At 45.1% G+C, this 21,826-nt stretch overlaps 1 protein-coding gene across 2 annotated transcripts in view; it reads left to right on the forward strand.

The window, feature by feature from the left end:
- The first annotated feature begins 823 nt into the window (after positions 1-823).
- LOC133351429 (tetraspanin-18-like) overlaps positions 824-21,826 on the forward strand; it is a 53,562-nt gene continuing 32,559 nt past the window's right edge. For both annotated transcript variants that reach the window (XM_061566629.1, XM_061566631.1), the window contains exons 1-2: positions 824-959; positions 2,109-2,240. In XM_061566629.1, coding sequence (XP_061422613.1) covers positions 2,208-2,240 — 33 coding nt within the window. In that variant the 5' untranslated portion in view covers positions 824-959; positions 2,109-2,207. The remainder of the gene's footprint in view (positions 960-2,108; positions 2,241-21,826) is intronic.

The raw sequence follows: 21,826 nt of genomic DNA on the forward strand, positions 1-21,826 counted from the left end.
AAACGAAACTATGTTTTATTTTGCAAGCTAAGACCCACGGAGCTTATATATAGCTCTTGTATTTCAGAAGTGACCTGGCTATCACAAATGATAGCTCAACGAAGTGGCTCATCGTGTGGATATTTATAACAGCCAAATAGTCTAAACGCACGTTGACTCTAACTTGGGAGAGAAATTTAGAAGGACCCAGAGAAAAATCCACGCGATCACGGGGAGAACATGAAAACTATAAATATACAGCGGGCGTCAGGGGATCGAACCCATGTCCTTCTACATACCAGGCGAGGTAGTTTAAATAAACTTGCCGCATTGTTTCAACTGCTGTGCCTGAAGATCGAACCAAACCGGTGACGTCTGGTTTCTCTTCATCCTATCCGGCCAGCTACCGGTACAATGTTCCCCAAGCCATTCATAACATTGCAAGAGATAAATAAATGTTTTACCACGGTACAAAACATCGTAATTGCTGCAAGTCCAGTTGAGTGTGCGATAACCACTACGCCCGGCAGCATTGCAGAAGGGGTAGCACTTAAACCTGGTTACAGACGAAGACAGTGATTGATAATTTCCTTCACGAACGACAGAAGGGACAACAGACGAGGCATGAGACAAGCCAGATTATTGATGATCGCAAATTATCTTGAGTGCCCTCCCTCCGCTCGCTACTGTAACAGCAACAGCAGTAACGGGCACTGCGCCTGCCTTTCTCTTCAATGTGAAACCGCCTCTTGCACCCCCCCCCCCATCGCCTGGACCCCCGCCTCCTTCAGAGCTTTCTCTGCACCGCCACTCGCTGCCAAAGAACACAGGGAGAGGCATCGACACGTGCTTCCCGTTTGGAGCCACTCTCGCTGCTTACACCACTCGGGCTGCTGCTGCTGCTGCTCAATGCACAAGGCAATCACCCAGCAAGGTTCCATCCTCGAGCACTGAATTCTTCCCCCTCCCACCTCGCCACGGTGAGTTACAGCTTTACTAACCACCGCTAACTCGCTCGCTTGCTTGTTCGTTCGTCGTTGTCGCTGTGCATTGGCGGTTTGTCAGCGTGTCAAGTTCTTGCAGAGAACGTCAACTACCTCGCCTGGTTTGCGGGAGGTCGTGGGTTCGATCCTGACCCCTGACGCCTGCTGCTGTATATTTGGAGTTTGCATGTCCCTCTGTCTCTCTCCACGTGGTCGCGTGGATTGTTATCCGGCTCCTCCGGTCTTTCCCTCCACATTTATAATCGACAAACTTTTTATTAGAGTATTTGGTTGCTATACATTGCCACGTGATAAGCCACTTCGTTGAGCAATGGTTTGTGATCGCCAGACTGCTTCTTGAAAAGAGCTATATAGCTCAGTGGCCTTGCATGGTGAAATAAAAAAAGTTTAGTTTCGACAAAATGACTTATCCAGACAGAAATGCAACACATTCGTCAATAACACTGCCCTAAAAGGAAAAATATATTTACGTAAACTGAACGATTTTTTTGTATTTTACCAGCTAAGGCCAGCTGAGCGACCTGGCCACAAATGTTAGCCCAATTAAGTGGCTTACGTGGAAAATTAAATCAGCCAAAAACTCTAAACGCACGTTTTCAAAATGTGGAGAGAAAATCCAGAGGGTCTGGAGCAAATTCCACGCGACCACGGGGAGAGAGAACATGCAAACCCCAAAGACACAGGCGTACAAGGTCGGGATCGAACCGACGACCTCATGTTTACCAGGCGAGGTGGTTAACATCTCGCCATCATGGTTTCACCTACGATATACTGTATATACTATATATATCGTAGGTGGCGTTTGGGGCAATTGACACCTTCTTTAAAGAAGGGGCATTTTCTGAAATGTAACCGATAAGTTATTTGTTTCCTTTTAAGGCAGTGGTTATTAACAAATGTGTTCAGTTTTTACTATTTGTGCTTTTGCACCGCTGCCAATGCAATCTTAAGAAAATAATGTTTTATGTACACAAGGTGAGAGGATGACATACTGCTGGTGATGTTTTGTGGGATGTTACATTATTTAAGTGCCTGTCTAAATCACCGTGACTTTATAATCTGCAACGAGTGAGCCAATGTTATTCGTACGTAACTATTCACGGGCCATGTATTTTTATTTTCCAGTTTCATTTTTTACAGCGGAAGATTTTGCAATGAAACAAAACGTGTCCACAAACGTTGCAGGTGCCAGGTTGCAACCACCCTTCGTTATGCGGTGCATTTATGGTTTTAACGACGATGGTGAAAAAGTTTAACGTAAGTTTACAAATCTTTCTCAAAGTTTCGATTTAAAGCTTTTGTGACTGCAGGGATTCATATTCTTGGTTCTTTCTGTAAAGTCACGTAGAAGGGAAATACAAAAAAAAACATAATAAAAATTCTCACGACGTTCTCACGACGTTTTCCAAAGTGTTTTGGCCACCCATTTTACAATAACACGAATACAGTAAATTTAACACTTCATATCACATTCAATTCAAGTTTCACGTCATCTCTTATGAGCAGTGTATCGTTAAGATGTTAATAATAATGTTGAATGTATTACTATACATTTTTGGGTGGGGTGAGAAAGCAGTGTTTTCTTGACTGTACTTTTAATTTGGTGACCTGAGTTTGTTTTCTGGCCATGGTTAACATCGGTGGGTAAGTGAAGTGTGATGAAACAACTTCCATGACCAGCCCATTTGGGCCTTTATGCAGGAGTAGATGGACACACTTATGTAAATTAATTATATTTGTTAAGTCACTCATTGATGTGTGCATTTAATTAAAACAAACGAATTATCAGTGGAAGCAATACATATTTTACTCAATTTATTTTATGCAGAAATATGTTTTTTTTTTAAAGAATAGTAAGTAAATGTATAATCGGGCCCAGAAATGAAGTTGATTTGGCTTAGGGAGAGACACGAGTGGGCTATCTCTACAGGATACACTTTTCGTGGGATCTCTTGACTTCAGCCACAATGCAATCGGTCTTCTTGCCATTCCTGAAGGTGGGAGTGCATTCTTTGGGAAATTCATTGGCCACAAAAGACTTTCAGAAGAGGGGCGACCCTTAGCCTCTCAAGTGAAATTGTTTATAACCCAGGCCGATTAGAGGTGGCAGAAAATACTCATAGGCAGCTTTGCTTACTTTCAAGGCCACTGTTTGAAATTCTATCCCAACCTCTGTCAAGCGTTTGCCATCATTCATATGAAATGTTCAAACAAAATGTCCCCTTGCTTTTTGCCGTAAGAGTTTTGTGAAAATATTCACGAGCACTGTTATTTCATGTCACAGGGAAATCAATCACTCGGCCGTTGAGCAGTATTCCACTTTTTGTTCAACTTTATGTAATGTACTTCGACACATATTTAATGGCGTCGTGCATTATTGAGACATCCTCTCACATTGAGTGGCGCAAGTGGTAACAATAGTGAATTTCGGCAAGAAGAACTTGGGTTCAATACCTGACTCTGGCACCTTCCCGTGTGGAATTTGTATGTTCTCCTCCTCTTACACATATGTTGGCTCTGGTTTCTCTGGGTTTCTCCCCAAAGCTAAACACGTACATTGTCTTCTTGGTTCTTTCGGTAAAGTCACGTAGAAGGAAAAAAAACATAATAAAATAAAATTCTCACGAGGTTTCGGCCACAACATAAGCGTACATTGTCGCTGGTGTTGGCCAAATAATCGCATTTCAGGCCCCTTCTGGAAAAGTATTGAGACTCAGTGTGGCTTTCCTGGGTAAATAAGAAATGAGTATTATTGTTGCACTAAAAGTGTGCTGACATACATACATGCAGTGCACAACGCATGGGGCCATCCATTTAATACGTACGCATGGAGAGGGGAGGGGGGGTTAACCCAAATGTGTACGCTTGCGTATGGGGAGGTCTACTGACAATGTTACGTACGCATAGGAAACGGGGGGGTGGGGGTGAAGCCTCGATAATAATTTGTCTATATTGGCCTTCAAATGAGCCACTGTTCAGTTTCTTCAGCTGTCAGACAACAAATACTACCGGGAGAAGTGGCACTGTGGGAGAGGTGTCACTTGTATGCCCCCTGACTGCAACTATCACGCAGCTCAGCAAAATAAGTGGCCAAGGTACGCAACTTCATTCTTTAATGCAGCCGGCAGGTGGGCTATCTGTTTGCTTAAACACGTTAATATTATTAATCCTTGATCGTTTCTGCGTCGATTAAATATCGGCCGTTCTATAGGATTCGGGGAGGGGGGGGGGTGTAAAAAGTACGCGTGCGTACAGGAAGGAGGGAGGGGTCAAGTTTTGACAGATTTTTGCGTACCTACTAAATAGATGGCCCCTATAGCATGCGCCGGTCCAACAGAGCAGTTTGACGTGGAACGTGGCGACCGCGTAGCGCGCGTTGTAGCTGGAAAATAAGCAAACGCACATTGGCGAGGGCTGTGTTCATGTTGGGTTGATTTACATCGAACGGATATTGTTAGCTGTAAGCTGTAATGAGTGGAGTCCGTGCCCAGCCATGAACCTCCGTGATGGATGAAGTGATAACTGATTAGCAGCAAGTATAACACGCTCGTGACCCGCCCCATACATGTGCAGCCCTCCTCCAGAACAGGGCTCGGATCGCGGTAAATGCCTCTTCTATCAGATCTGGCATGAACACAGCCAACAACTTTTTCCACTTTTTTGAAAAATATATATACTGGTATAGCATAACAACTCTTTCACTCAATAAACATTCTCTAGACGTCGCGTAATATTTACAGAAATAGTTGTGGGAATTGTATTTTATTTGTTTTTTTTCCACCAGACGTCCTCTGACTCTGGCTCTGGCTCAGACGTGAGCGCGACGATTTAAAGCAGGGGTCGGGAACCTTTTTGACTGGGAGAGCCATAAAAGCCAAATATTTCTAAATATATTTCATTGACAGCCATATAGTATTTTTAACGTATAATAAATTAAATATGTCTTACTTTTAATGCGACTTTTGGTCACGGGACCCGTGACCCGAGAAATTTTATCTTCAAAACTAATTTCTGTTTACTTTAAAATGACACAGTATTATTAAGCAATATCACAAGTATTTTAAAATCAGTTCCAAACTGATTTTATTTTTATTTTTTTATTATTATTTTTTTCAACTCAAAATTGTCTGGGAGCCATATGCCGTCACCGGAAGAGCCATATATGGCTCGCGAGCCATAGGTTCCCGACCGTTGATTTAAAGGAATTGTTTTGAAATGCGACGAAAAATATCGTAGCCTTAGGCCCGCAGTAGTAGCGGTGTACAAACACTGACTGACTATACCTCTCCCCTATCGTGAGAAAAAACATATATACACTCGCTTCTGTCCTCTAAATATTTCAGAAAAATTAACTTGCTGTGTGTGATGCAAACGCAGTGCAAGTGGCTGTTTCCGGTCAGTAATTGTAAAATATATTTAAGTTTAGCTCTCCTGTGTATTTTCCGGTTGTGACCATGACGTTGTTTGGCATGATGTCCAACGTTCCGGCCCACGTGCTTCTCCTGGAACTGAAAACAGTGAAACGGAACACGCCGGAACACCACGTAAAAACAACACCCGGCACAATCCGAAAACATTTCAGAGGGCAGAGCCATCCAGCAACAAAGACAAAGATCACCCGTATAGCCTGAACAGACTGTTGGGGCAAGTGCTGTGAGAAAGTAGCACCTATGAAGGCCGCCACAGCACACGAGGGTGGCCAACACCACGCCCGGCCGCCTTTGTCTCCCCAGTGGTGATGCTTACACACCGCACCAGGTACTCATTTGAGGCCGAGTCGACCTTAGGGGATGGCCCGTGGCCGGTTAAGATAATGGTCACCGGTGTTGGCCGTGAGCGAGAATGGAACTGGGATTGCCGGGGTTCCTAGCGCAGTGCGCTACCTGCTACACTACCTACCGTACAGCAAACTCAACCGCGAATAACCTCGACGCAGCGGCGGCAATTTATTAAGTTGTCACATCCATAAGTCGGATGGGGGGGGGGGGCGTGAGGCTTGCCGGAGGAGAGAAAGTCATTGGCAAGTGAACAAAAAAATACTGCGACTATGCTGGTTACTGGCAGATGATGAGTAAGGGGAGAGCAAATGAATAGGGGCTACCTTGTTTTCCATGCCTCCCCCCCCGCCCGCCTCACCACCATCACCACCATGTGAGTGCTGGGGGAGGGGAGGGAGGTCGCATTTGCCGGTGTTGCGTTACCGTGCAAGAATGCGCGCGCCCCAGCGGAGGTGCGGGCTCCATGTGGTCCACCCGTGTAATTCTGCAGATTAAAAGTGGTGGAGGGGGGTGTGGGGTGGAGAGACACGACACGACACACAGTGGGGGGAGAGCGATGGGAGGGAGACGTGGATGGAGGATGGATGGGTGGTGTGGTGGGGGGGGTAGAGCAGTTAAGCCTGGGCGCCATCTGGTTCGAGTTAGCGCCCCCCTTGGCTTGGCGAGCGTCACGTCGGCCGGGTTTTTGGGACTGGCACGGCCAAGCGGTGGTGATGAACACTTTGCGCGCGTCACTTGCTCGCGATCAAATCGCCCATGGATTGGCCCCCGCCCCGATCCACCGAGCTCTTGTCAAGCCAAGCAGGTGCTTGGAGCCCGGTTAGTGTTGGGTCGTTTTTTTGTTGTTGCAGTGCAGTACAACATCGCACGTCCGACCGTCGTCACATATCTCGCCCCTGAACGAATAATTAGCCGCCCTCACCCAGCGCGGTGTTTGTGCGCGACGTCGCTGCTTACGGGATGTTTAAAACACGTCGACCGCCGTTTCACACGCGGTCGTGCATTCTTGATCTTGCGTGGCATTTGCTTGCTTCTAAAGCGAAGTGAAGCAATATCCCGCGTGTTTTTGTTATTTGTTGCTATTATTAATACTACTACTACGTGTAAAGCGGTGCGGTGCGCATTCGTTGCGTTCAGTGACATATTTGTGCACGGTATAACTGTCGTGATTGACTGAGGATCACGTATCTGGAGATTTTCCCATAACCGCCTGTAAATTCACAGTCAACCAGCAAGTCGGGTATCGTCACGTGGTCCTGGGCTTGGATGCGAGACTGCCACGGGAACGCACCACGTTGGCCAGGACATGGCAATTCACAGCAGTGGAGTGAATCTATCTGTGCGGAGCTTAGAGCGTTATTCTCGCTCGTGCGTGCCACGGTTTTTTTTCTTTCTCCAGGGTTACTTTTGCTATCCCCCCCCCCCAAACACTCGTTATTTTAATTTGGGCACTAGTTGATCGGTTAATTGCATTTTAAAGGCTATTCCTGATGAAGGCAAAGAATCAGTGACTCGGTGACGCCTTCTTGGATTGATTAAGGACATTGTTATCTTTCCAAATACAAGACTCCTTGTCTCAATTAGGGTTGCCAGCTCAAAAAACAAGGGCATCCCATGGGAAGGAGACTATCTCACAATACCTGAAAAAAACAGGGGCTTTCATTCTGTCACTGATTTTTGTGTCTACGTCTGTTGTCTCCCCCCCCCCCGCCGCACCTCCAATTACCACGGTTTGCTACGTACGGTGTGAAAGAAGTTCAATGAACTGTACATACGTGCGTGTGAATTACTCCGCTGCAGTTCGCATCAGACGCGTGTAGGAGCTGGATGTAATGATGCGAACGACTGACTCATAAGCCCCAACTTTATTACGAAGTCAATTTGCAGTTACTGTCATTTTCGTGAAATCCCTGCAGTTAGCATCGCAGTTCAAAATCGGAATATTTATTGACACTGGAGGAATCCGATGAGCTATGAAGCTCTTCTTTTTTTTACAGATGTCCAATGTTGTCAGGCCAGCAAGTTATAACAGCAAACAGGACAAAAACAACGATAGGAGTGCAAAATAGAGAGAATGGTAAGCAAGTCACTAAAACGTAAGGAAATAAATAATACATTAAATATATCCGTCTTATTTATCAAGCTTGGGCAAGGCAGCAGCAACAACAAATCAGTTATACTACATGAGATAAAAAAATAACACATCGATCAATTGGTAAGATTTGAGCAATTGTCTGACAATAGTAGGTTGCCAGGCACGCGCAGCTAGTCGAGGTATCTGACGAGTAGGCGAGCATTCGAATCTAATCTGACGTTCTGGTCCGACATTCTGACCGGCATGGCAGTTGAACCAATGGGCAATGTCCCTCAATCTCCCCGCCTCTATCCACCCAGCAGCAAACACCGGCACGCCACTGTTCGTCAATCGGTAGGTCACGTGTGCTGGGGTGCATAGTGGGTCATGTCACGTGTGGTGGGGTGTATAGTGGTCATCTCACGTGTGCTGGGGTGTATATAGCGGACACTCTGACCACTGGCCAAGACATCTGGCCAGAATGGAAGAGTAGGCCAACATGCCCCGGAGAACGGACCCGCTGGTACCCCCCCTCCCCCACCGCCCGCACCGCAGTAGATGCCCTTTGGCCAGCAGTGGCATGAGAAAGACGTTTCAGAGCTCAGTTTTCAGTTTCATTTATTAGGTATAGCCCTGTGAGCCATTCGGCTCTTGAGCTGCACCTTTGCTTCGTGTTATTCACAAGGATTGCGAGTTCAACAAGGCGCAACTGGTGAGCGCCTCCCATTTTGCGAGGTGTTCAACGAGATTGATCCTATTCATATTATTGGTTATTTCGGTAAAGTAACGTTGAAGGGAAATAATAAAATAACACGCTTAACAAATGAACTCAACACCCATACCTGTCATACTCGCCGTTTATAGGTTGCTCAGAAACACTGCGTTCACCCAGATTCTAATATCAACCCATTGTGGGTAATAGGGCCAGAACATAACGCTCGGTACTGAAGACAACATTAAACGGTGGCGGTGTTAGCGATTAAAAGTGCATCCGTAAAGCTCTTGCGTCCCTTAGCTTGCAGCTATAAAATAAACGAGTCTCTACGTTGGGTACGAAACTAAAATGATTATGCGAACTGACTCATGAGCCCCGATTGTATTATGAGTGCACACTAAACCATAAACACGTGTTTCCGTCGTACACTTCAGCATAGCTGAACACACCAGGTTAATAATTGCACGCACACAAACACACGCACACTGAAACACAAAACACACACACTGAAACACAAACACACACACTGAAACACAAACACACACTGAAACAAACACATACACACTGAAACACACACACACACTGAAACACAAACACACACACACTGAAACACAAAACACACACTGAAACAAACACACACACACTGAAACACACACACACACACTGAAACACAAAACACACACACACTGAAACACAAACACACACTAAAACAAACACACACACTGAAACACACACACACACTGAAACACAAACATACACACACTGAAACACAAACACACACACACTGAAACACAAACACACACACACACCGAAACACAAACATACACACACTGAAACACAAACACACACACACCGAAACACACACACTCAAACACACACACTGAAACACACACACACGGAAACACAAACACACACACACAACACACACACACAAACACACACACACTGAAACACAAACACTGAAACACAAACACACACTGAAACACAAACACACACACACGGAAACACAAACACACACAAACACTGAAACACACACACTGAATAACAAACACACACACACTAAAACACAAAAACGCACACACACACTGAAACACACACACACTGAAACACAAACACACACACAAAGATAAAGATCCCCCGTATAGCCTTAACAGACTGTAGGGGCAAGTGCTGTTAGCGAGCACCTATGAAGGCCGGCACGGCACACGAGGGGGTGTGTGGCCAACACCACGCCCGGCCGCCTTTGTCTCCCTAGCGGCGATGTTTACACATCGCACTAGGTACTCATTTTAGGCTGAGTCGACCTAGGGGAGGCCCGGGACCGGTTCAGATAATCGTCACTGGTGTTGGCCGGGAATCGAACTCGGGTCGCCGGGTTCATAGCGCAGCGCGCTAACCGCTACACTATCGCTCCCCCAAACACACACACACACTGAAACACAAACACACACACACACTGAATAACCAACACACACACACTGAAGCACACACACACTGAAACATAAACACACACACACTGAAACAAAATGCCCAAAGTCTTTACGTCGGCTCTCTCTGTGTAACTTTTTTCTTTCATCAACCGCACACATCCTGAAGTTGTCAAAACGCCTGGAAAGACCACAGCTCTTTCACACATTTTGGCTTTTATTTTATTCCCCCCTTCCCTGCCCGAACGCCCGAGGTCATGGTTTCATTTCACTCGTAAAGTAAAACTTTCCCCCAAACCCACACACACACCTAACGAATCTCTGACAAGCCCCTGTAGCCCCTTGTGTTACAGCCACAGTGAGAGCCCTTGTTGAACATTAACTGCTGCGGCATTAAACACGCGCAACTAAAATCAGCGGTTGCGTTTCAGTTCCACGTCCCTGTTGTAATTGAACCTTCTCTTAAAACCAAAACTTTCGGGGAAACCACCCCCCCCCCCCCCCCCGTCTGTTTGATCAAGCGCATGTGCATTTGGCTAAGAGTAAAGCCGTTTTTTGTGTGTGTGGCCAATTAGTGCTGTCTGGGCAATGTCGTAAAAAAACACATTGCATGAAATAAAATGTATTAATAGTATCCTGTGGCTTAACGTCCATTGCAGTGCTTTAAAAAAAAATATTAACATGCTGCACTGGTACATAATCATTAGGTTGCGTTTTATTTGGTACTAATTGCATGTAATGTTACAGGGCCAGTTTAACACGTAGACTTTCGCGACCAGTATTATTCATAATCAACGTTTTTGGGTTAGATCGCGTTATTTATAAATGTGTCGTAACCCTCCACCACCCGACACGGCCAATCAGCAAAAAAAGTGTCACGTTGACAAAAGACAAATAGTTCACTGCTTTAGCCCAACGGTGTGTTGAAGCGTGAAACCACAACATTTACAAAAAGAAATTTGCATGGCCAGTTAGAAGAACACAGCACGTGTGCATTTGCCCACCGTGTCCATTTTTTTAATCCTTTATATTAAGTTCGCTTGCTTGCTTGCTTGCGTGCTTGCGTGCTTGCTCGTTTTTTAACCCACTTCCCGTGATCCAATCGAGCTGACATTTTCCACACTGACTCGTTGTGCGTGACAATTAATTTTCGTGAATATTTTTTCCAAAATTTTACACTGTTTAGGGAATTTTTTTTACATATTTAATTACCAATTGCTTAATGCTGGCAGACAATCATCTGACCCATAGGTGGCAGCCATCTCAAGCCAGAGGACGAGAGGACTCTAGCCGCCACGCATATAAAGGATTTAGAGTGAAAAACTTTGTTTTTACGGGTTAATTTTTTCGTGTTCCCTTTGAAATTTGTCGAGGCGGAACGTTTTTCTCAAAAAAGAAACGGCACAGACGAGTTGCAGTGGCTTCTGCTTCCTGTCTCCAGAAAAGCATCGAGACTCTTGTGGCTGTTGGCGATCACAATTCGGGAAAACGTACGAGGTTGTAGGGCATATTCAGATGCTGCGTGCCAGTCCTCACGGGGCCTCAACGTGAACGCGGTGTTGCCATCTTTGGTTTCATTGAAACCAGGTCGGGTCGATGACCAGAAACTCTTCCGACCACCCGGTCCACCACATCCAGTATACATATCGCCATTGCTGTGGCTACTCGCCACGTGCATGTTCCTACTCGTCGCGTGACGATTCTAGCGGCGATTCAGAAATGATTTTGTGGGAAATGTATGGCTTGGTTAAGATTCAGGGTAGTGATTCCATTCGTAAATCGACGATTATTTTTTTCTTCAGACATAGCGAATCGTGGCATTTCTAGTAGCACCAGGGGTGACATAAATCAATTACATGTAAGATATTTAACAACAACAAAAACCCCATCCAATTTAATGAAGATATCCTGAGATTAAGTATTGATATCAATCAATTATTCGATGCATCACTCGAAACCTCAAAAATATTTGTTTTGGAGTAATATATTTTATCTTGTTTATCGAAAATACAGCATCATCGTCAGCCAAGATTAACATGGATATATAAGAAGTTAGTACACACATGAAGCAATGTTTGAATTACTTTAGTGCGCAGATTTGCAGAGGTGCGTGTGTGTAGTGTGCTCACGATGCCTATGCTACTTTGATCTATGGCTGTTGTCCAGTGCATGAAAACATTTGACTCAAATTTCAACGTTGCTGTCACCTCTGCAATCACCTCTTGCCCATCTCCTTCAGGGTTGCCAGTCAAAATTAATGAGCCAGACGAAACGTGTGTTTGTTCAGACAATATGCACTTTTTTTTCTCAGCACACAGATGGGGTTGGAGTTCGCTTAAATATATAAGCAATTGTTTTACAAACTAGATTCGAAGTTTTCGTGACTGCAGGAATTACTCTTTGGTTCTTTCGGTAAAGTCACGTGAAAAATAAAATCAAATAATAATAGAATACGACTTTTCAGTTGCAACATAAGCATGTAAGAATGAATGATAAAACACAGACACGGTAACAACACAGGCAGACACACATGCAGAGAGAGACACACACAGAGACACACCGAGCGTGACACACACCAAGATAAAACACTTTATTGAAAGAACCAAATAGAAATTGTTTTACTTTACCAGGTAGGGCCCACTGAACTACGTAGCTCTCTTTCAGAAGAGACACGGCCACAAATGATAGCCCAGCGAAGTAGCTATTCACCTAGATATTTCTCGCAGTTAATACTCCAAACGCGTGATGTTGATTTGAAATGTGGAGGGGAAAACCGGAGGCCCCGGAGAAAAATCCATGCCACCATGGAGAGAGAGAGACACACAAACTCCAACCCACCACGCCCTATGGTGGAATATGCTTAGGATCTGTTTAATATCAAGTTCTCAGGCTCTCAGCCCCCCTATAATGCCCGCTCAGATGGTATGTGTCCTTAAAAAAAAACCCAGCCTCCATTATAGTGGGGTTTTGCCATCCAGAGCAATGTGGTACTGCATGACTGAGAGCCACTGTATATGATGACAGCGTGAATCAAGCATTAATTTTTTTAGGGTGGGTTGGGATCAAACCCACGATCTCCTGCATACCAGGCGAGGGAGATAACATCTCACCATCACTGCAGCGACAAGTCCCGTGAAAAATGTATTTTGCAACCTATCTCTACTGCATCTCACTGCACTGCAAGATTTCCGAATGGATTCTCTCCCTCGTGACATAATCACGGCACGTTTGGAATACATCGGGGTGGGAAAACGTATCAAAGTAAGATTAAGAAAACAACAATGGAGTAGAGATGTAAAGAATATGTCACTTAATTCCTAGAATCGTATGTTTTAGCTGTGGGATACGGCATAGTTCAAAAGTAATTACATTTATAATAACCAAGCAAGGAATGCAATTTACCATTATCACCGCACTGGGAAAAGTTAGTTTTTAAATTGTACGTGATGAATAATTAGAGATAGAGAACATATTTTTCAAAAAGGAGTATGGACAATGGACATGAAGGAGCCCACGTGAAGAAATTATGGTTATGGCTCAACTGTTTATTTCTATCTTGATTTGAAGCTTTCGTGACTGCAGGAATCCATACTTTTTGGTTTTTTCGGTAAAGTCACGTAGGTCGAAAAATAAAATAAAATGTATTTCTAACACACGAGGAGACGGTGCACTCAAAGTGCGGCGCAAGGTGAAGATGCAATGAAATTACCTTGTTGGTAAGCACAATGGCGGAGCCAGGATTTTCAGGTAGGAGGGGGCAACCCCTCCAGCAATGAAAAATGATAGAGGAGTTGTTAGTAAGTAAGGACTTGTCCCTTGCTTTTTATTCGATGCGTGTGCGGCGATGGCACAGCCATCGATCGAGGGTTGAATTCGAACCGCGTGTGATCGGCATCACGCTCGCTGAAGGTGTTGATGCCTTCAGGGAAGTCGTGTTGACTGTATAAGCAATTGCGCAAAATTCTGAGTCACTTATAACTGCTTTGCCGTTACTTAATGCCAATTATGGACTCAGACTATTGTCTTATCATCTCATAGAGTCCCTGGCACACAGTGGCAGTGGGGGTCGCAAAATACCGATTTATTACTAATAAACCCCAATGATCCGATGAAAATTAGGGATTTCGATCGGATCATTGGGGGGGGGGAGGCACGTGCCAACCCCCCCCCCCCCCCCACTGGCTCGGCCAGTAGGTAAACATGATAAAAAAAAATCAGTCCATATCTCTCTCTACATAAATAACAAAAGGTAACATGAGAGATGTCACAGTTGTGGGCAGATTAGTTCTCGTCACAACACTTTTATTTTCTTCCGTATGGCACGTAAGCAACCGTTTGTAATAGACGCCACAGTTGAACGTTGAGGTCCATCAACCAATCCAAGGCGGCAGTAAGACGCCGTACGGATTGCAGCGATGCCGCCAGGGTGTGCACGTGGCTGATGGCGCTACTCGTCGATGATGCGTTTGACGGTTTGGGGCTTCGTCGCAGTTTCGACGATTCTTTGATTTCCCCGTTGATGGAACAACGTTTACGACGATGGACATGTCCCGTGCTGCGTCCGAGCGCAGTTCAGCGTGCTCCACAGCCGTCGTGGACCAACACTTTAGGCAGGGCAAATGCAACTCTGGTCGTGCGGAAACAAATTGTCGTGGTTTTGGATTGCATTTGGTGTTGCATTGTCCATTTCGCTTGCTGGTCGCTTCTTCAGGGATACTTGAAGTCAGGGCCTTGGAGCGAAACGTTGTGGACATCGTGCCAAACAAACACGCGGCACAAGTTTATAACACGTTGGAGAACTTCGCAGCACAACTGTGAAATCCTACACAGGGATATTAAGCTGCGGTGATGAAATACCGCTGCCATCCAACATACCGCTCCTGGATATAATATCTGAATTGCTGACCACCTGCTCATAATTATAAATTATTTATTTATCCAGGATTGTCACACTCAGTCGTAGGACTCCTTTTCAGGAGGGCCCTGTCCCATTGGGTTTTTTCGTTATTTGAAGAACATTTTCATCCGATCAATGACGAGTTGCGTTTATTATACACGTGGGAGGAAACCGGAGCACCCGGGAGAAAACTCACGCGGCGCGAGGGGGCAACACTCGATCCCCGTACAGATGGAAGCCAGGGTATGGCAACCCCGACACCCACGGGAAGAGAGTTTCACGGCAGCTGTGCGGTGATCCGCCAACCCTCGCCTCCACATCGCTGGGCTTACAAGTGTGAGGCCACACTGTCCAGCTACCAATACAACCAATCAAACCCATAGGGTGCTTCAGGTAACGCCTGCTAAAACACTGGTGTACGTTTTTATTTTCTTCCCCGCATAGCCGCAGGATTTCGCACCGCATTGCGACTGAACAATGGTGAAATGCTTCGTGTTGCCAAGAAGCCACTGAGTTTTATTTTGGCTCCCCAGCCTGTTTACTTCGGGCAACATTTATTGTCCCTGTGGACTCATTGCAGTTTGAGGTCTCTCCTGGGGTCAGCTATAAAATAATAAATACGCGAAATCCACACGGAGTTTCTCCCCCTACCCCCCGCTCGTTTGTTGTAAAAGCATGGCCGTGTTTTCCAGCCAACGAACCAATTATTTGCGATAGCAAAACGGAACCACGTGTATCTTCCCTCAAGATGAACAGTGCTCCACTGTACACACAACCCCTCCTAATTGCCAAAAAGCGGCCGGGCTGTCCACCGAATCATTGTTAGTTCAGTCTGCGCGGGGTGTGTTTGGTCTTGCTATTGTGTGTCTAACGCTGGGACGTTTGCGGTCAGAGGTGAAAGAGCCAAAATAATCAGTGCCCCTTTTGTTCCTCCTCCTCCTCCTCACTTCTGAAAATTGGCAAGCTGATGTCTGCTCGCCACATGTACACGGCGCCCCGAATCTGCATACGAACTGTCCAGCGCGAGACAGGAATACAACACTCGCTCGAGCTAAAGCCGGTGGGGTCAGCAGATTAACCTAAATGGCTCCATCTGTTCGGCCTTTCTCGCTAATGCGGGCCAAGCCTCGGACCCCCGAAATCTGTTCTCACTTAGCAGAAGCCGAACATTTTCAAAGGGCACGACATATTTGCTGGTTTTCTGTTACTGTACGAGATTAATTTAATGGGGGGGTGGGTGGGGGGGCATTCTGCCGGGGTGAGGTTAGGACACTCGAAACAGGCAGCTGTGCAATTAGCTACTAATTTAACTCGCAGCGAAACTGGATTAATTGCATTAAGAAAACAATTTGCTACATCCATTACGGTAACGAGATGATGACCAGACAGGTGAATGATATATAATCGGCATGCAATGGAGTGCTCAATGTACATTTTTAATGGCATTTGTCACGTGCTATTTGATTTTTATATAATGGGCTCTCAATCGGCTTAATCGAATGACGTAAATACATACATTAATCGGAATATTAATTTACATAATTAGCGATTATTATTTTTGATTGCCATTTTGTATTTTCTTTCGTGCATTTTTTTTTGGCATTTTATTAATTCCAGGTGGGCATATGTTACAATGCACAGGAAGGGCGCTGTGGAACTGTAGGTTGGTGTTCCTTCCTAAGCAAAAGCCTTCTGTTGTACGTCTCAGTCATCGGTGTATTTACGAGCTGGCATTGTTCTACATGCAGCCGTCCATCCAGCACAATGAAGAGCATTACTTTTATTGAGCACAATTGCAATTTTCCACGACAAGAGAACATGGATTATGGTTTTTTAATCCGTCTAACGGCAGCATTAACAAAAAAATTAACCCGTAAAAACAAAGTTTTTCACTATAAATCCTTTATATGCGTGGCGGCTCGAGTCCTCTCGTCCTCTGGCTTGAGGTGGCTGCCACCTATGGGTCAGATGATTGCCTGCCACCATTAAGCAATTGGTAATTAAATATATATATTTTTCCTAAAAAGTGTAAAGTTATGGAAAAAATATTTTCACGAAAATAAATTGTCACGCACAACGAGTCTGTGTGCAAAATGTCAGCTCGATTGGATCACGGGAAGTGGGTTAAAAAACGACCGAAATATTTGCACGGTCGTAAGCGCGCAAGCAAGCAAGCAAGTGAACTTAATATAAAGGATTTAAAAACAGTCTCAAACGTAATGGCAGTGCAAATCGTTCTCCAGCGGAGGTGCAGCCCTGCATTTGTTTGTTTTTTGTCGTGCCACTGCCGGCAGAAGCGTCTCCAGTAGAGGCAGCAGCAGGACCTTCTAGTGGAGGGTATTTGGCCTACACTTCCACGCTGCCCAGATACAATCGACCGCACGTAACCTGCCGAGTAGCGCAAACGTCGTAAACCCATTTATACTGCCGGGTAGACAGAGGTGGGATTTCTTTTAAGAAACTCGCCGTGTCGCCACTGCCCTCCTGGGGAGAACAAGCAAGTGACCTCTGGTTTGCGAGTCGTGTGCTAACCATAACACCGTCGCAATGACCCTCTTAGAACGGAAATTTCCAAATCGCTGCTGCGCAGGCTTTGTTTGTGTGAGTGCGGTTTACCAGACTCATCTGTGCGCAGACATATCTCATCAGGTCTCTTGTTTCACCGCCAACATCAAACCCGGAGCACGTCATGGGACACGTCCATGATCTGACCATAAGCTGATCTGGCTAAATCGCATTAGCGGGGACATCTTTGTATTTATCGGCGGGTTGTGTTTAGCAGTTGTGCACATTAAGGGCTAATCAAATAAATAAACGTCTGAAAACGTTGTGGGAAATGTCCGTGGCAGAGTGGCCAAATTGGCACGAGACCCCAGAGTCAGCTTTTCATCTTGAGTTTATGAGAAATGAAGAGTCTGCATACAATTTCCACATGAGTACAAGACAAGCTTGAATAACTTTTGTTTATTAATTGAAAGTTGTGGAGTATTTATATGTATATGCTTGTTGAGTTGTATTAATTCTGACTCTTGTCCTCAACAGTATGTGAATAAGATCAATTTGGCGCTTCCAGGCACTCTGCCGGTAACTCGATTATGCAAAAGGCTCAAACAATACGCTGAAGTCACTGCCATTTACGGGCCACTTCTCTTAACCATGAAAACAAATAAATTGAAGGAAGAATCCGTCCATGGATAATTGGAGTTTTCATAGATCGATGGGGGCCACCTATAATATGAGTCATGGGTAATAGAGCTGTGTTTAAGAAGAGTTTCACACCATATACATAGAAAGGCCCACTTCAATAAAGGCTTGCTTACTTTCAGAGTAGCTCGGTTGCTCGGAAATCAGAGTGCTCAGCTGATACCGCTGGGATTCTGGGTTTGAATCCAGGCCGATGCCTGATATATTAAACCGGGATTTCAAGTGTGCTGAGTTGATGGTCTCAGCCTGGTCCAATGATTGTACAAAAAAACATCTCATTTAATTTGATTCTGCACTTCATTTGGCTATATTCTAACTCTGAGAAATAGCAATATCGGTTTGACTGTCGTGTGACAAACGTTAATCTCAGTGGCAGGGGAATCAGCAAAGAGATGAAAGTGACCTCAGAAGTGGCTCTGTGATATCTGCTTCTGTGGGCCACCCTTGACACAAAAATCGTTGCACTGCTCTACGAGGAATCTAAATAGATTCTTCATCGCATGACACGATGCCGATAGCACAATCGGGATACAATTAGCGAATAACATTAAGAATTAAAGCGTTATTGATATGACTCAAATTTGTATTTTCCTCTGAGAGCTGGAGGAACATTGCTGAGTTGTCAGTAGGGGGCACTACGCATAGGTCAGGTCATCAGCTACCCACTATGGTCAGCATGGAGTTGGGCCCTCTGCAGGGTGTGCCGAGCCGCTGAATTGCTGCTGTACTAGTGGATATCCTATCACGTTCAGCAAATAAAGCCAAACCACATTCGGTGCTGCAGTGGCAAGAGGTTACCTACCTCGCCTGGTATACATGAGGTCTTGATTCAATCCCGACTCTGACGCCTGTATATTCGGAGTTTGCATGTCTCTCCCCGTGGTCGCATGGCATTTTCTACAGGTCCTCCGGTTTTTCTCTCCACATTTAGAGTCATGCGTTTAGAGTATTTGGCTGCTATACGTTTCCAAATGATAAGCCACTTCATTGGGCTGTTACGTGTGGCCAGGTCGCCTCTGAAAAAAGAGCTATATAGCTCAGTGGGCATTACTTGCTAAAATATTTGTTTATGTAGTTTTTAGTTCCATTTTTTTGTAGAGATTTTCGGAACAGCCGTGTGCAAAAAGAAATCACGTGATTGTGGACTTACCCCATCATCACCCTCGGTCTAAAGTAACAGAGGTGTTGGTCGGCCAAACTTTAAATCAACCTGAGTTCTGTTGCGTTTTGAAAGTCAGTCTCGCTCTCATCCTCGGACATGGTAACATGGACAAGCCTAGCACTGCCTCTGCCCCAAGCAACCGTGTGGCTTGTTCTGCTGTGGCGAGCTTCAGTCGACCATAAAATTTTCTCTTTTTATACACGGCTCTTCCAAAAAGCTACAGTAGAATACAATATATGTAGCCATGAAAACTTCAAATGAAGATCACATTCAATAAATTTGACCGACTTAATTGTTCGATTGGAGCTATACCGATCAGGCAGCACACTTTACGATTCAAGCCAGAATCTAAAGTTTCCACTTCCAGTGTGAGCCCTTTGCAAGCTTGTTGTTTTTGCATCACGATCTCACTCGTCGCACTAGGGCCAACAAAAAGCACAAACGCCACGTGCGTTGTGCCCAAAATCTGGTGTCTGCGTACACTCTCCCCGATTGCCTCTTTACGCCTCGCCAAATGCGTTCGTGTTTCTGGCCACTCGGGAAATGTGTCACTTAAGTACACGCGCCTCAATTGCGGTCACGCAGGCCAAAGTGTCTCACTGTTGGTTTTCCCCTTAATTGAAAATAAATAAAACAGCTGCACGCATCTATTAACTTAGCGCAGCCGTGCACAGTTGTGTGGGTGTCTCTGAGCCAAATCTAAAACATATATATGCTTCAGGCCATCGCCCGTCTGCTACGAATAAAGGCCAATGCCCTTCACGTCGCCTACCATATCTGCATTTCCTCTGCAAGGGGCAGCGCTATTGAAGAACGTGTTTCGAGTACTTGTTGTGTGTGCTTGTGCACCGACTGTCAACGCCGCATCACGAATTCGTTTTAACACGTAGGAGGCTTTCGCGAGCAATATCATCCATAATAGTTTTTTTTTGGCGTTAGATCGCGTAAATACATAAATGTGTCGTTAAAACCCGCCACCACCCGACACAGCCGATCTGCTGTCCTAGTCACAACATTTACAAGGCACAACATTTACAATCTGAGTACTCAGTTTGTAAATGTTGTGGCTTGGCTCTCCAACACATCGGCGTGCTGTACTAGTGACGAATTGGCCACGTTCTGTTTACGTGACAACCCTTACTAGTTGGCTGTGTCGGGTGGTGGCGGGTTTTAACGACACATTTATATATTTACGCGATCTAACCCACAAAACCTCGACTATTAAGCGGCAGTGTTTATCCGCCTCATTATAATCGTGTACAAAGTATGACCAAAATAAAATAAATCAAATCTAGGAAGCAAAAGCGACGCGTTTATATATTTAGGCGATCTAACCCCCAAAACAACCTCTATTGTGGATAATTAGTTTTAATTTCATTGCGGCTGTGTGTCTGGACACTCGTGCCTCCCGCAGTCGCTGCACCACTGAACCGCACCACCAAGTTCTCTTCAAGCTACAACTCCAATGGTTCAATTAGGCAACATATTCAGACTTGTGCTTGTTTACTGAAGGGGTAAGGTGGGGGGTGGGGGGTGGGGTGCTGTTTAACTAATGCCCTATAAAAAATGCACATTAAATAAAAGTGCCTCTCGCGAATACAATAGTTGTAAATCTCGGCTCTTCGCCTGTCAGTGAAACGGAAACAGCTGTGCCGTGTGCCCAGCGTTCTCAGACAAAGCCTCCGTTCCACGCTTCCGATCGACTATTGTAGGTTTTTTTTGCTGCCGCGTTTCGTTATTGTTTCGATTGAACTTGGGTTAACCTGACAACACCCTCTTTTTTTTACGCACGACTGCCACGTTTCAATCTTCGCAAAGGAAGACCAGTGATCATTATGGACGTTATGCAATTAGTATGCCTGCACACAGAGGTTGCTGGTTCACTTTCCCGGCTCTCAGCAGTTGAAACGCAGGGGGGAGAAGTTACTTTAAATCCTCCACCACACCTCTCCCTGTCCGCCCAAAATATTGCGCTACACTTAAGCAGCTCCGATTAGCACTATTGGCTACGCGCGAGACGAAAGAGGTTCAACATACTGCACGTACAATTCATTAACCCCCATTGTCAAACTCAAGAAACGTAAGACGTCCGTCTAATCGCCTTTTAACTATCCCAATAAACAAGAATAGAAATGGATGACAAAGCCGTTGCGGCAGCAACGTTTTGGAACAACCTCGTTTCCTCCCTTAACTTTGTAAAATCTTCCTTCAACAAAAAATTATCCTGAAGTAGAAGGTTAGTGCTGCATAAAACTGCGTTTGCGAATGCGATTCGTGGCTTTCATCCTTACCCATGTATTGACAGTTACATTCTAATTAGCAAATTTATTGAGGGACTGTGTTGTCTTGGGCTGGTCTGGGACTCTTTTTGCTGTTGTTTTGCTTCCTTGCCCAAGCTTAGAAATTGGTATACTTACCTAAAGACGGAGGCTTGTGTTGCCTCCGAAACGTCGTGATTTAATTTATTTTTCTTTTTTAACCTACCTGACTTTACCGAAAAAACCAAAGAGTCTGGATCCTTGCAGTCACGAAAGCTTCAAATCTAGAATACTTACACAATTTGAACTTATATACTTTACTATTTAT

The sequence above is a fragment of the Lethenteron reissneri genome, chromosome 37 (genome assembly GCF_015708825.2).
Source record: "Lethenteron reissneri isolate LAM-NWPU_2019-01 chromosome 37, ASM1570882v1, whole genome shotgun sequence".
Lineage (NCBI taxonomy): Eukaryota > Metazoa > Chordata > Hyperoartia > Petromyzontiformes > Petromyzontidae > Lethenteron > Lethenteron reissneri.